Here is a 16194-nt window from a genome sequence, read left to right as displayed (position 1 = left end):
AATTTTAAATTTCAGAAGTTTATGAACTGTGTGGAATTTTATTTTCAGAAGACTTGTGTTGTAATAAAGAACGTAATATTTTGTAGGTGCTGAAAAAAAAATTATATATGTATTTTATGGAACATAAATTGTAACGCCTAATTCGGGGTGTTACACTGTTTGGTATCAGAGCAATGGTTTTCGAAAATCTTTTGGGGCTTTTGGGAAGTGAGCTCGTTAACTTGTGTTGTGTGACTCTGTGATTTGTTGTGATGATTATGTAGCTCTTTTGGAGAGCAGTGGTTTGAAAGGTAGAGATATGCATTGTTTTGACTTGTGTTTGAATTACTTTCGTTCGACATATATGGTAGAACATGACACGTCGATCTAACAATGTTGGTCAAACACTTCCAATTGATGATTTCAATCGGGCTGTTGATCGGATGATCAACGCAATGGAGAGGCAGCATACCACTCAGGAACCGAGGACTTATTCGAGGTTGAATGACTTTTTGACGCACGACCAAACGAGGTTCAATGGAAGGGTTATGCCAGATAAAGCAGATGCTTGGATCAAGGACATTGAGAAGATCTTTCATGTGATCAAGTGCACAGATGAGGAAAAACTAGATTACGCAACCTTCATACTGAAAGAGGAAGCAAAGTATTGGTGGGATGGTATGAAGCGACTGATGGAATCTGATGAAGAGGCTATTACTTGGAACAGTTTCAAGGACAAGTTTTTGGAAAAATACTTCCCGACTAGTGCCAAGATCGAAAGGGAGCAAGAATTTTTGGCCTTGCGTCAAAATGGGATGTCGGTGCAAGAGTACATCGATAGGTTTGAGTATCTCATCCGTTTTTATAGTCAGCACATGACGGAAGGGTGGAAGTGCCAAAGATTTGAGCAGGGTCTGAGATATGACCTGAAGAGAATGATTGTACCTCTTGAAATCAAGAAGTTTCCAGCTTTAGTTGAGAAGACAAAAAAGGTGGAGTTACTGGAAATAAACCGAAACCGAGTTGACAAGACTCAGAAGAACAAGTTTATTAGAGGAAAGCCATGGAAGAAGCCATATCAGCGACCCCAACCGCTTATGCCAACAGCTGTGAAATGTTTTGAATGCGGTGGTGCGCATTACAAGAGGGATTGTCCTAAGCTCTCTAGAGTGAAGGTTGAAGAGAAAAGGTGCTTTGTGTGTAACAAGCCAGGACATTTCGCTCATGTTTGTCCAGAGAAGAAGATAGCACATGCACCACAACAACCAAGTTCTTCTGGCGTGAAGCCCAAGATAACTGGAAGGGTTTTCGCTTTGACCAGTGAAGAGGCTGCAAAGCCAGGTAATCTCATCCTTGACACATGCCTTTTGTTTGGTAAACGTGTACATGTATTGTTTGATTTTGGAGCTACGCACTCCTTTATTGTTTGAAAGACTTAAGTATACCGGTGAGTAATCTAAGGTATGAATTGATGGTTTCTACACCAACATCGGGTCAGATCTCAACCAGTTCAATCTGTGTTGGATGCCCAATTGTAGTCTTCAGACGCAAGTTCAAAGTGAACTTAATCTCCTTACCTCTCCAAGGCTTAGATGTCATTTTGGGAATGGATTGGTTGACCGTCAATCACGTTCTTCTTGATTGTGGACGACAACGATTAGTTTTTCCAGACTTAGATGGTTTAGAGTTGATCTCAACCAAAGAAGTTCTAAAGGATGTTAATGATGGGGCCATGTGTTTTGTACTGGTAGCTCAAGAGCAGAAAAGTTTTGAGGTTCAGACGACGGGTATTTCGGTAGTGGAAGAGTTCGAGGATGTCTTTCCAGATGAAGTACCAGGGTTGCCACTGAGCAGGGAAGTGGAGTTCTCTATAGACTTGGTACCAGGAGCTGGACCAGTGTCTATGGCTCCGTATAGGATGGCTCCGACAGAGCTAGCAGAGCTGAAGAGACAAATTGAGGAACTACTGGAGAAGAGGTTTATCAGGCCAAGTGTGTCACCATGGGGAGCTCCAGTCTTGTTAGTAAAGAAGAAAGATGGTAGTTCAAGGTTGTGCATCGACTATCGACAGCTGAACAAGTTGACGATTAAGAGCAAGTACCCATTGCCAAGAATTGATGACTTGTTGGATCAATTGCGAGGAGCTGGTTGATAATGGTTGAAAAACCGTTATTTTTATGCTTAAAATTGATATCAAAAGCAACTTTTAAGACTTAGAAACTAGCTTGAACTCATATTTTTACTTTAGTTTTGTGAATAAGAGAGTTGAAAGTGAATTTAATGGTTTTGTGCAAGATTCCCTTGATTTTGTAGGCTAATTGAATGATTTGAAAGAAGAATTGAAGTACCGAATGATTGGAGTGCTGAAAAGTCAACCAGAAACCAGAAAAGTCAACCAGTCAACCAGAAAAGTCAACCAGTCAACCAGAATGCTGAAAAACCAACCAGAACACAGAAAAAGTGTGACCGAGTGGCGTTGAGCGGTAAAATACCGCTGAGCGGCACTTTTCAGGTGCCAAAATCACCGCTGAGGGGCAAAAACAGTAGCTGGGGGCAAAATGGATCATGCGGTATTACCGCTCAACGGTAAAATACCACTGAACGCCATTCTAAGTGGGCTTAGACCGGTTTTCTTTTGTTTTTATGGGCTTGGACTTGTTTTATGTTATTTTTATGCCCTATTTAAGGGTTTGCACGTCCTAGGGTTTGTATCTTTGGCTGAGACGAAGCAAACACTCTCTCTTCCACCCCTTTGAAGGAGGATCTTGGATGCTCAGGCTACCTCTTCACCTTTTTAGGGTTTTATCCTTCATTCTTTCATTATTGTTCATCTAGGTTCACCATGAATATGGTGAACTAAACCTTGTATGTTTGTTGGGGAATCAATGTAATCTTTTGAAGCTCTCATATATGGAATTTGTGTTTACATCTTAATCTAAGACCTATGCTTTCTTTCATCATTAGTTAGGGTTTTTCCTCTTTGCTCAATGCTTGCTTTGTTTAACTCATTCAATGCATGATTATTGGTTTTGTCGATACGGGAACGTACGGGGAAGTCTAGATCCGGGGAATTTCTCCCAATATTTTATTGGTTGTCTTAAGTTCCTGTGCTAAATAAACTAATTATTAGGAATGCTAGGAATTGTATGAACTTGTAATTAGGGAGAAGCTGTTACCAATAAGGAGTATTGGTAAATCTTGAAGAAATTTGTTTTGATGATGCTGCAAGAAGTTTTAGTTGAAGAAGATATTAGAATTGGTTAAAAGCAATTTGTAGAAATTAAATGTAGTAGGAAATTCTTGTAAACTTTGTAAACTTGCATTTTTAACTGCAATAATCGATTATGGAATGACAATAATCGATTATCACAGAGTCATACAGGAATAATCGATTATCACATCATATAATCGATTATTACATTTTGAAAACCTTGCAACGGACTTTAATAATCGATTATCACTTTTGATAATCGATTATCAGTGGCAGTTGGGAGATGTCTTTTCAGTTTTTGACCCTGCACGAAACTAGGCTTATAAATAGAGGTCTTCACAACTCTTAGAAAGAACTTTTCAATTGAGAGTATTAGAGCTTTGTGCCTAAGGGAAGCTCTCTGTGAGTGAAAATGATCTATGCCATTTTGAGAATACAGTTTGTCTGAGGAAGTTCTCAAAGTGATAGAGTGCTCTTGCCTGGTCTTGTGAATATGAGAAGCTCGCGTTTTGTGTGTCAAAGGTCGGAGCGGTTCTCTTCAAGTTGGCTGAGCAGGTTCTTCCGTTCGTTTGTCGAAGGAAGGTGTTTTCTATTCCTTGCTTATTTTGATTATCTGATTGTAATCTGCAAACCATATTTTTAGTGAAAAAGGTTAATCACTATTTATAGTGATTAACGACTGGACGTAGAATCTTTTGATTCGAACCATGATAAAAATTCTGTGTTGAATTTTCTTTATCCCTAAATTCTTAGCACATCAACCGTTCGATAAAAGTTCACTAAGAAAATCAATTTTTGAAACCGACTATTTTAACTTGTGTTGTGATCGTTACACGCTTTCCGCTATCTATATTTTATTCCGCTGCGCAACTCTATAACGGTACCGATTGTTTCAACAATTGGTATCAGAGCTTGCTTTGATAGTTTTTCAAATTTTTCAAAAATGGGCGGTCATAACCATGTTTATGCTGAGGGTGCTTGTATTTATAGACCTCCTTTGTTTACGGGGGAAAATTATGCGTTTTGGAAAATAAGAATGCAAATATTTTTGGAGTCTACTGACATGGGTATTTGGGAAGTTGTTATGAATGGACCAATTGTTCTCACTATTTTTGTAAATGATATGCAGGTAGAAAAACCATTTTTACAGTGGACTATGGATGAAAATAGAATGGCACAATATGATGTTAGGGCTAGGAACATAATTTTATCTGCACTAACCCTTGATGATTTTTTCAAAGTTTCTGTTTATGAAAGTGCTCAGAAAATGTGGGAATTTTTAAGAGTCACTCATGATAAAGTCACAGATGTTGTTAAGTTGACGTTGTCTGATTCAAGCTCCTCAAGCTCAAACAATTCAAATAAGCAAGAAAATCTATGATTAATGGCCAACAATGAATCATCTAAAAGCCAACTCTTGAAGAAAAAGAAGGACAATCAAGGCTCCTCATCAAGCTTTAAATGTTATGGATGTGGTGAAAGAGGTCATATAAAAGCCGTTTGTCCAATTATCAAGAAAATTCACAAAAAGAAGAAGGTCCACATTTCTTGGGTTGATAATGACTCAAGTAGTTCAAGTGATTCTGTTGAAGAAGCAAACTTATGTTTGACAGCTAATGTTGATGACACTGCAAGCCAAGTAAGTTGTTCTAATTCTGAATCTAGTGAATTTGATTTGCCAAAAGCTTTTCTTGAATTGCTTGATGAATCTGAAAAATTGAATGTTGCTCATAAAAATTTGAAAAAGGAATTTAAAGAATTGCGAATTAAATATGAGAAGGCATTAGATGAGGAAGTAAGTTTGAGAAATAAAATTTGCAACTTGGAAATGAAAGAGTCTTCAAATGTTGAACATCCTGTTGAATGTCTTTCATGTAAGAGTCATATGCTTGATATTGATATTCTTGAAAATCTTCTTGAAGTTGCAACTGGAAATAATAATGTTGAAATGCCTATAACTGTTAAAAAGGTTTATAAAAACAAAAATGTTTTTAAAAGCAAGAACCAAATTAAAAGAACCCGTAGGGTATGGGTTGAAAAAGGAACTGTGTCTTATAGAAACCCAAATGTTGTCACATGCTTTTATTGTATGAAAAAGGGCACACTTCTAACAAATGTAGAATTAAGCATTTTGATGTTCCAAATGGAAAATATACTTGGATTCCTGTTATAAAGTAAATTGTCTCTAACCTCAAAGGACCCAAATGAGATTATGGGGACCAAAACTCTATTGTTTGGTTTTGCAGGTTAATTTTTCAAAAGGAAAAGAAGACTCTATGGTATCCTGGTATTTTTTAAGAGTTTTGAAATAATTTATGAATGTTAGATGTGTCTTGAGTTGAAAATTTGGCCCAAATTTGTGTTTTTCGGAAATTAACGTAAATAATCGATTACCAAGGGTAATAATCGATTATCTCGTCCTCAAAATTTTGGATTTTGACAATTTGGCTCGAAAATAATCGATTATTTAAAGTAATAATCGATTATCTTAAGTCACAGCGTAAAAAAAAAAAACTTTTTAAAAAAAAAAAATTTTTTTTTGAGTCTGTTTTTAAAAGGGGATTATTACATTCAAGGGAAGATATATGAGTTTGTTAGATATCTTATTTTTATCTCTATTATGGATTAATTAATATTGTTTGTACTTCTTAATTAGAGTTGAATTTCTGTTTTTCTTATATTCCATGAGGTATTCTGTTCTTTCATGTTATGAAATTTTAATTTTATTTCTGTTTTGAAATGCATCAATTCTTTTGTTGAGGGGGAGAAAAATTTGAGGGGGAGTTTTTCCACTTTTTTACTTTTTGCTTATGATAAAAAAGGGGGAGAAAACTTCTAATTTTAGTAGTGCAATTATTACTAACATGTTTGTAAGTATGAAATCTGTGCAGGGAATTAGAAATGCTTTTAACAAATTGAATTTTTTATCATCATCAAAAAGGGGGAGATTGTTACCAATAAGGAGTATTGCTAAATCTTGAAGAAATTTGTTTTGATGATGCTGCAAGAAGTTTTAGTTGAAGAAGATATTAGAATTGGTTAAAAGCAATTTGTAGAAATTAAATGTAGTAGGAAATTCTTGTAAACTTTGTAAACTTGCATTTTTAACTGCAATAATCGATTATGGAATGACAATAATCGATTATCACAGAGTCATAGAGGAATAATCGATTATCACATCATATAATCGATTATTACATTTTGAAAACCTTGTGACGGACTTTAATAATCGATTATCACTTTTGATAATTGATTATCAGTGGCAGTTGGGAGATGTCTTTTCAGTTTTTGACCATGCACGAAACTAGTCTTATAAATAGAGGTCTTCACAGCTCTTAGAAAGAACTTTTCAATTGAGAGTATTAGAGCTTTGTGCCTAAGGGAAGCTCTCTGTGAGTGAAAATGATCTATGCCATTTTGAGAATACAGTTTGTCTAAGGAAGTTCTCAAAGTGATAGAGTGCTCTTGCCTGGTCTTGTGAATATGAGAAGCTCGCGTTTTGTGTGTCAAAGGTCGGAGCGGTTCTCTTCAAGTTGGCTGAGCAGGTTCTTCCGTTCGTTTGTCGAAGGAAGGTGTTTTCTATTCCTTGCTTATTTTGATTATCTGATTGTAATCTGTAAACCATATTTTTAGTGAAAAAGGTTAATCACTATTTATAGTGATTAACGACTGGACGTAGAATCTTTTGATTCGAACCAGGATAAAAATTCTGTGTTGAATTTTCTTTATCCCTAAACTCTTAGCACATCAACCGTTCGATAAAAGTTCACTAAGAAAATCAATTTTTGAAACCGACTATTTTAACTTGTGTTGTGATCGTTACACGCTTTCCGCTATCTATATTTTATTCCGCTGCGCAACTCTATAACGGTACCGATTGTTCAGACAGAAGCCTTCTTGAAAGGTAATTTAGAGAGTGGCATTAACAATGATGAATTGAATGTTGAATTCCTAAAATATATGAGAGTGGATAAGATGAAATTGATAACCCCAACAACATACTCATCCATATATTCCATTGAAAGTGTTTGTATTTTGCTTTAGCCATTGATCACATTCATGCATACATGTTTATTTTCCGTTTTGCATATTAAAATCCAATTATTTCGTTCTTAAGTCTTAGCTAATTAACGAATCACATAACTAAACTAGGCCGTGAGTCTTTTGGGAGAACGATACTTGGTCTTACCAAGTTTATTACTTGAACGATTGGGTCATACTTGCCGATTGTAAAACAAGTGTGTGACATCGTATTTTGGTGATCATAAATCTGTCATCAAGTTTTTGGCGCCGTTGCTGGGGACTCGTGATTTAACTAGTTTATTTGTTTGATTATTGATTATCTTTGACTTGTTTTTCAATTTTTAATTTAAATTTCGAATTTTTATTTTCTGTTTATATTTTTCTGTTTTTATTTTATTTTATTTTATTTTATTCTGTTTTTATTTTATTTTATTTTATTTTTCGGTTTTATTTTTCTATTTTCTGTTTTTATTTTATCTTCTTATCTCTAATCTTATATCTTCTTTTATATCTTTTTGTGCTAACAATTGTTTTTAGGGTTTTGTGCCTAATGTCTGCAGAATGCAATTTGGTCAAGAATTTAACTATATGGGCACCAATTCTACCAAAGTAATCTCAACCACTGGTGGGAACCTCACTCAAGCATGGATCAAAACCAATTTTGGCAAGCTGCCGGACATTTTGAGAACCAACCACAACAACAATGGCAGCAACAAAGCTTTATAATCAACAAAGGGAAGCAACAGATCTCTTCATTTAGACAAGGCATGGAGGAAACACTAGGTCACGCATGGGATAGGTACAAAAGCCTATTAAGAAAGACTCCCACGCATGGATTTAACGAAGGAGAAGTAGTCCTAATCTTCCTTGGAGGTCTTGGTTCACAAACCATGATGATGCTTGACGCCTCAGCTGGAGGCAATATCAAATGGAAGACTCCAGAGGAAGCCATAGAAATAATTGAAAACATGACTACTAATGACAATAAGTGGAACAGTGAAAGAGGAGCTCCTATTCAACAAAAAGGAGTTCTACAGTTACAATCCAATGATGCCTTGATAGCTTAGAACAAGTTAATAACTCAACAATTGGAGAATCTCACAAAGATACTTGAACAATTGCCAAAAGAGTTAAAGACTGTTGCACAGGTTCAACCACAGATGTGTGAATTGATGTGTGAATTATGTGGGGGTGACCATATCAATGGTCAATGCGCCTTTCCAGTGGAAGCTTTAGAGGATGTTAACTTCACGGCCAATCAATTTCCATACTGTTAGGGAAACTTCAATGAAGGGTGGAAACCACACCCAAGTATTGGTCAAGAACAAAGTGGGCAAGCTGAACAATCAGGGCAATTTAACAAGCAACAACAACAACCCGTTCTATCAGGAAGTTTGGATGAAACCCTTCAGCGATTTTTGAAAAATTCTGACGCAACTCAGAAAAGCATTGAAGAATCATGTAAAAGGATGGAGATGCAACTTCGTTACATTAGTCAGAGATTGAATGATGAGGTTAATACTGAAGTTAACCTTAAGGAAGAAGGGCAGGCCATTGTCACTCAAAGTGAAAAGATTCTTGATGAGAAAAAAATAGGGGGAGATGAGGAAAAGATAGAGAGAAAAGAAAAAGAAGAGTTGAGTGAGAAAAATAAAGATGAAGAAAAAGAGAAAGAAGTGGTTGAGAGAGAAGAGAGAAAGAAAATTTGTGTGAAAATAAAGAAGTTGAAAAGAAAAAGAAAAAGGAAGAAAAAAATAAAAGAAAAGAAAAAGCAAAACTCAATGCAAAGGAAAGTTGGGAAAGTAAGAATGATTGTGTTTATATGATTCTCTTAACTCAAGGGTTTTGTGATCTAGAAAAACCAATTTTCTTGTTAGCCCAGCCACATTATAAGCCATTGAAAAAGTCCTTGTGATGATGCATGCTTGTGAATTTATTTGATTGTGGTTAAATGAAAGGCAAAGTTAATTCATGTGACACTGTGATAGTATAGTGAATGAGTGATTACCTCTTATACACTTGTGTTTGAGAGAAACACTTTACCTAGTGAGGAAATATTCCATGAGCACATGAACATCCATGCTTAGTTGATTGATCATTCATGAAAAATAGCATTTGTTGGATATTAAGTGATTTAGTGAACACCCAAAGCATGTGCACATCTTGATTGAAATCTTTGTCATGAGTTTAACTGAAGTTTTTTACTTATCTTGAAAAAAGGATTCTTGAATGAGTGAACCATTGTACAGATTGGTAGAAGATTGAGTTACATTTTGTTTGCTTGAGGACAAGCAAAGTTTTAAGTTTGGGGTTGTGATAACGGTTGAAAAACCGTTATTTTTATGCTTAAAATTGATATCAAAAGCAACTTTTAAGACTTAGAACTAGCTTGAACTCATATTTTTACTTTAGTTTTGTGAATAAGAGAGTTGAAAGTGAATTTAATGGTTTTGTGCAAGATTCCCTTGATTTTGTAGGCTAATTGAATGATTTGAAAGAAGAATTGAAGTACTGAATGATTGGAGTGCTGAAAAGTCAACCAGAAACCAGAAAAGTCAACCAGTCAACCAGAAAAGTCAACCAGTCAACCAGAATGCTGAAAAACCAACCAGAACGCAGAAAAAGTGTGACCGAGTGGCGCTGAGCGGTAAAATACCGCTGAGCGGCACTTTTCAGGTGCCAAAATCACCGCTGAGGGGCAAAAACAGCAGCTGGGGGCAAAATGGATCATGCGGTATTACCGCTCAACGGTAAAATACCGCTGAACGCCATTCTAAGTGGGCTTAGACCGGTTTTCTTTTGTTTTTATGGGCTTGGACTTGTTTTATGTTATTTTTATGCCCTATTTAAGGACTTGCACGTCCTAGGGTTTGTATCTTTGGCTGGGACGAAGCAAACACTCTCTCTTCCACCCCTTTGAAGGAGGATCTTGGATGCTCGTGCTACCTCTTCACCTTTTTAGGGTTTTATCCTTCATTCTTTCATTATTGTTCGTCTAGGTTCACCATGAATATGGTGAACTAAACCTTGTATGTTTGTTGGGGAATCAATGTAATCTTTTGAAGCTCTCATATATGGAATTTGTGTTTACATCTTAATCTAAGACCTATGCTTTCTTTCATCATTAGTTAGGGTTTTTCCTCTTTGCTCAATGCTTGCTTTGTTTAACTCATTCAATGCATGATTATTGGTTTTGTCGATACGGGAACGTACGGGGAAGTCTAGATCCGGGGAATTTCTCCCAATAGTATATTGGTTGCCTTAAGCTCCTGTGCTAAATAAACTAATTATTAGGAATGCTAGGAATTGTATGAACTCGTAATTAGGGAGAAGCCTTCTTGAAAGGTAATTTAGAGAGTGGCATTAACAATTATGAATTGAATGTTGAATTCCTAAAATATATGAGAGTGGATAAGATGAAAATTATAACCCCAACAACATACTCATCCATATATTCCATTGAAAGTGTTTGTATTTTGCTTTAGCCATTGATCACATTCATGCATACATGTTTATTTTCCGTTTTGCATATTAAAATCCAATTATTTCGTTCTTAAGTTTTAGCTAATCAACGAATCACATAACTAAACTAGGCCGTGAGTCCTTTGGGAGAACGATACTTGGTCTTACGAAGTTTATTACTTGAACGATTCGGTCATACTTGCCGATTGTAAAACAAGTTTGTGACATCATATTTTGGTGATCATAAATCTGTCATCACTGGTGTGTTTTCAAAAATTGACCCGAGGTCTGGTTACCATCAGATCTTAGTCAAACCAGAGGATAGTTAGAAGACGACTTTTAGGTCACATTATGGTCACTACGAGTATGTGGTGATGCCATTTGGAGTGACCAATGCTCCTGCTATATTCATGGATTACATGAATCGAATATTTCGACCGTGGCTAGATAAATTTGTTGTTGTGTTCATAGACGACATTCTTATATATTCAAGGGATCATGAAGAACATCCAGAGCATTTGAGGATTGTGTTGGAAACTCTTAGGAAGCATCATTTGTTTGGGAAATTATCTAAGTATGAATTTTGGTTGGAGGAAATACAGTTTCTTGGTCACGTGATTTCTGCCAAAGGAATTTCTGTAGATCCAACGAAGGTGGAGGCAATGCTAAAGTGGGAACGTCCAAAGACGGTGTCAGAAGTAAGAAGTTTTGTGGGCCTAGCTGGTTACTACAGGAAGTTCGTCGAAGGTTTCTCCAAGATAGTGGGTCCTTTGATGCAATTGACTCGTAAATAACAACCTTTCTTATGGACCGACAAGTGTGAAACAAGTTTTGAAGAGATGAAGAAACAGTTGACAAGTGCTCCAGTATTAGTAGTTCCTAATACTTCTAAAGCTTTTGAAGTGTTTTGTGATGCTTCATACCATGGGCTCGGTTGTGTATTGATGCAGGAGAAGCGACCGGTAGCTTATGCATCGAGACAGTTGAAGGTGCATGAAAGGAACTATCCAACGCACGACATCAAATTAGCGGCTGTGGTTTTTGCTCTGAGGACTTGGAGGCACTATCTTTACAGATCACGTCTTCAAATCTTTAGTGATCACAAGAGTTTGAAGTATCTCTTCGATCAGAAGGAGTTGAACATGAGGCGGAGAAGGTGGATTGAGTACTTGAAGGATTTTGATTTTGAGTTACAGTACCATCCAGGGAAGGCAAATGTTGTAGCCGATGCTTTGAGTAGGAAGCGAATGCATATGTCAGCTTTGATGGTGAAGGAGTTTGAATTAATAGAGAAGTTCAAAGATATGAACTTGGGATTGCAGCTGAGCCAAGATCACCTTTGGTGTTGTCATTTAAAGATCACAAATGATTTCTTGGAAGAGATCAAAGTGGGACAAAAGGAAGACACAAGTCTACAAGATACGGTGGAGTTGTTGGGAACGAATCAAGATAAAGACTTCAGTTTGGGATTAGATGGTATTATTCGTTTTAAGAATAGAGTCTACATTCCAGCAAAGGATGAGTTGAAGAAGATGATTCTAGAAGAAGGACACAAGAGTCGTCTTAGCATACATCCTGCTATGATTAAGATGTACAAAGACTTGAAAGAATCCTTCTGGTGGAGTGGGATAAAAAAGGATGTGGCAAAGTTTGTATCTTCTTGTTTGGTATGTCAGAAGGTTAAGATAAAACATCAAAGGCCAGGTGGAATGTTACAACAGTTGGATATTCCCCAATGAAAATGGGACAACATCTCGATGGACTTTGTAACTCACTTACCAAGATCATGGAAGGGTCATGATTCCATTTGGGTGATAGTTGATCGATTAACGAAAAGTGCTCACTTTTTGCCAATCAACCTGAGAATGTCAATGCAGAAATTGGCGGAGTTGTATATTCAGGAAATAGTGAGATTGCATGGTGTACCAAATAGCATTGTCTCAGATCGGGATCCAAGGTTTACGTCAAGGTTCTGGCAGCAATTACAAGAGGCTTTGGGTTCGAAGTTAAGAATGAGTTCAGCATATCATCCTCAAACAGATGGACAAACAGAAAGGACTATTCAGTCATTGGAAGATCTGCTGAGAACGTGTGTATTGGATCATTTGGGAGGTTGGAGTGAGGTTTTGCCTTTAGTGGAATTTACATACAACAACAACTTTCATGCGAGCATTGGAATGGCACCGTATGAAGCATTGTATGGGAGAAGGTGCAGAACACCTTTGTGCTGGTTTCAGGATGGAGAAACAATTTCAGTAGGTCCCGAGTTATTGCAGCAAATAACAGAAAAAGTCAAGTTGATACAAGACCGGATGCGTGCAACACAAAGTCGGCAAAAATCTTATGCAGACAAGAGAAGGAGACCTCTTGAGTTCAACGAAGGAGATCATGTGTTTCTACGTGTAACACCAGTTACCGGCATAGGTAGGGCTATTAAATCAAGGAAGTTGTCACCAAAGTTTCTCGGTCCTTACGATATTCTTAGGAGGATTGGACCAGTAGCATATGAGGTAGCGTTACTACCACAGTTGGCGAACTTGCATAATGTGTTCCACGTGTCGCAGCTGAGGAAGTATGTCTCTGATCCGACTCATGTTTTGGAAACAGATGACATTCAAGTGCGCGAAGATCTTACTATCGAAGCGATGCCAGTAAGGGTGTTAGAAGTTCAAACAAAGAAGTTACGGGGAAAGGAAATTCGTACGGTGAAGGTACTTTGAAACGACGAAACCCAAGACATGACATGGGAACTAGAGGATCATATGATTAAAGAATACCCTCATTTGTTTGAGTAACAATTAATTTTCGAGGATGAAAATTTTTGGAGTTGGGGTGAATGTAAGACCTATAGAAAAATAAAAGTAATTTTATGTATGTTGTGGTTTTGAATAATTAATTATGGTGTGCATTAGTATGTAGAAAGTATGAAAAATAATAATAATAAATAAATAAATTTTTGGTTAGTGTAATTAGTTTCAAACATATTTTGCATATGTAAGATAAAGATTATTGTTTGTATTTTTTTTACCTTTTTGTTTAGCTTGTTTTTCTTGTATTAATTATTTGAATTTGATGCAATTTGTGTTGGCAATCTTTGGTTAAAAGGAGGGACATAATCATAAGTTAAATAATAAAAATTAATACTAATATGGAAAATAAGAAAAAAAAAGCATGGAGGTTGATGTTTTGTTTCCCATGAAACATGGGTGCATGTTTTGGTAAAGGGAACCCATCCCTTTCAATTGTTTGTTTTTCTTTCCATGGTGTTATGGCAAGCATCTTCCAAGAGGCTTCATTCTCTTGGTATAAGCTTCTTATGGCCATAAGAGAGGAGGAAAAGAGAAGAGAGATTTAAGTTAGAATTTTCTTTGAAATTGAGAGTGAAAACAAGCAAAGGTGGTGGTCTAGGAGTATCAAGAGTGAAGAATTTCTTGCAAGGAGAAGAGGTAGGGGAGCTAATCCTTTCTTGTTATGATCATGAATATGAGTATGAATGTGTTAAAATTTGGTAATGGTAGTTATCTATTGACTTGTGTAAAATTTGGGTTTCATGATTATAATTTCTTATTTTCGAGTTACTGTGGTGAAAAATTTCTATTAATTGTTTTCACCGTTGGATTTAGCTAAACTTTTAACAGGTGAATCCTAAGACCTATTACTAAACTTTGACCGTTCGGATTTGAAAATAGAAGTCTTTACTTGGAGAAATAAATCCTGCAAGTTTGAGTAAATTAGTTACCCTATAGTTCTGTTACTAAGTTGTCTCGGTAAAAATATAGATTTTGACCTATTTGACCGTTAGATCAACCTCAAAATTTGAGATATGATCCCTAAGACATATTAATACAATTTGACCGATCGGATTTGTAATTGAAGGTCTATGTTTAGAGAAAAAAATTTCGAGAGTTTGAAATATTTGATGAACACTGCAATTCTGTTCTTAAGTTATAATGGTAAATATTTCATATATATTCCATTTACCGTTAGATTGAGTCCAAACTTTAGTATGAAGTTCATAAGACATATTAGGTGATCTTGACCGTTCAGATTTGGAATTAGATGTCTGTGCTTAGAGGAATTCACTCCGCATTTTGAGTTTAACCGAGAACTACTTAAATTTTTGTCTCTGAGTTACCTCGGTAAAACCTCCATATCTACTTAGTCAGCCGTTGGATTACCCTGAAATTTTAATATGTTGTTTCTAAAAGATAGTGTCATACTTTGACCGGTCAGATTTGAAATCGGAGATACAGATTTATAGATATTAGTTTCGTATCTTCTCAGGGATCTCAATACTGCTTAATTTATGTTTTTGGATCATTTATACATAAATTATGATTTCCGCTTCATTAACCGTTAGATTGGACTGAAAAGTTTACCATATGATTTAAACATATTGTTTGTTAGTCTGATTGGTTCAGATTTTAATTATTTATATGAGTGAAGAGTAATCTTTCCACGAAATAGTAAATTTATTTGTATTGGATAAATTCTTGAATAATTATATTCTTAAATTTGATTTATAGTTGTATTTTGAAAATTTGAAGATAAGTGATATAATATATTCTATATTAGAATATATAATTATATTGAATATTACTGAGTTGGTAATAATTATTTGAGTTAAATCATGAATTGTAAATAAGTTTATGGTAAATTTTGATGGGTAGTATAAGAATTATTGTCATAATTGTAAATTCGAAATTTATTTATTTTCCTACGACTTTGGTAAGTCGGGAGGGAAGATGTTTGAAGTCGGATGCTACTTTGTTAAGTAGGTGAGTGAATGAGAGATTAATTTAGCATAAACCATACTACTTTGGTAAGTAGGCGGAATATTACCTTGTTGTGCTACTTTGGTAAGTAGACAATATTACCTTATTGTGCTACTTTGGTAAGTAGACAATATCATCTTATTGTACTACTTTGGTAAGTAGACAATATCATCTTATTGTACTACTTTGGTAAGTAGACGATATCACCTTATTGTGCTACTTTGGTAAGTAGACAATATCACCTTGTTATACTACTTTGGTAAGTAGATCACCTTGTTAGATTACTTTGGTAAGTAGTCAGTATCACATGGTTATACTACTTTGGTATGTAGATCACCTCGTTAGATTACTTTGGTAGGTAGTCAGTATCACATGGTTATACTACTTTGGTAAGTAGACGGAAGGATTGTTGACTGCTTTGCTTTGGTAAGTAGGCAGGTTAATAATATGTTGCATTGACTCTAGTAAATGTATTGATAGTTCTGACTTGAGAAATATTATATAGTATCAATATAATAGTCTGTTCTTGAGTATGTTCGAGATGCATGTATTGGATTGATTGCCACACTGGTGATATTAGTAAGATTGTGGATAATGTATATTTCTTGATTTGGTTAGCTCATCCTACTGTTTGTGTTTGTGTATGTGAATGCAATGATCGTATAATGTGTGGTGTTATACGGGAGCAGAAACTATTTCAGATGAATTAGCAGATGGTTCTGGACTTGCTTAGAAGATGAGAGA

The 16194-nt window shown here is 35.8% G+C and overlaps 1 protein-coding gene across 1 annotated transcript; it reads left to right on the top strand.

The window, feature by feature from the left end:
* The first annotated feature begins 353 nt into the window (after positions 1-353).
* LOC148200326 (uncharacterized) lies at positions 354-12414 on the top strand. The gene is made up of 5 exons (XM_088112900.1): positions 354-1320; positions 1518-1956; positions 11169-11436; positions 11626-12151; positions 12284-12414. Exons 1-5 carry the CDS (start codon positions 354-356, stop codon positions 12412-12414), a joined length of 2331 nt encoding a protein of 776 aa, XP_087969026.1.
* Positions 12415-16194: the final 3780 nt, after the last annotated feature.

This window comes from Vigna umbellata, chromosome 4, assembly GCF_029865625.1.
Source record: "Vigna umbellata cultivar VRB3 chromosome 4, Vumbellata_1.0, whole genome shotgun sequence".
NCBI classification, from domain to species: domain Eukaryota; kingdom Viridiplantae; phylum Streptophyta; class Magnoliopsida; order Fabales; family Fabaceae; genus Vigna; species Vigna umbellata.
This window is presented reverse-complemented; position numbering and strand designations above follow the sequence as displayed.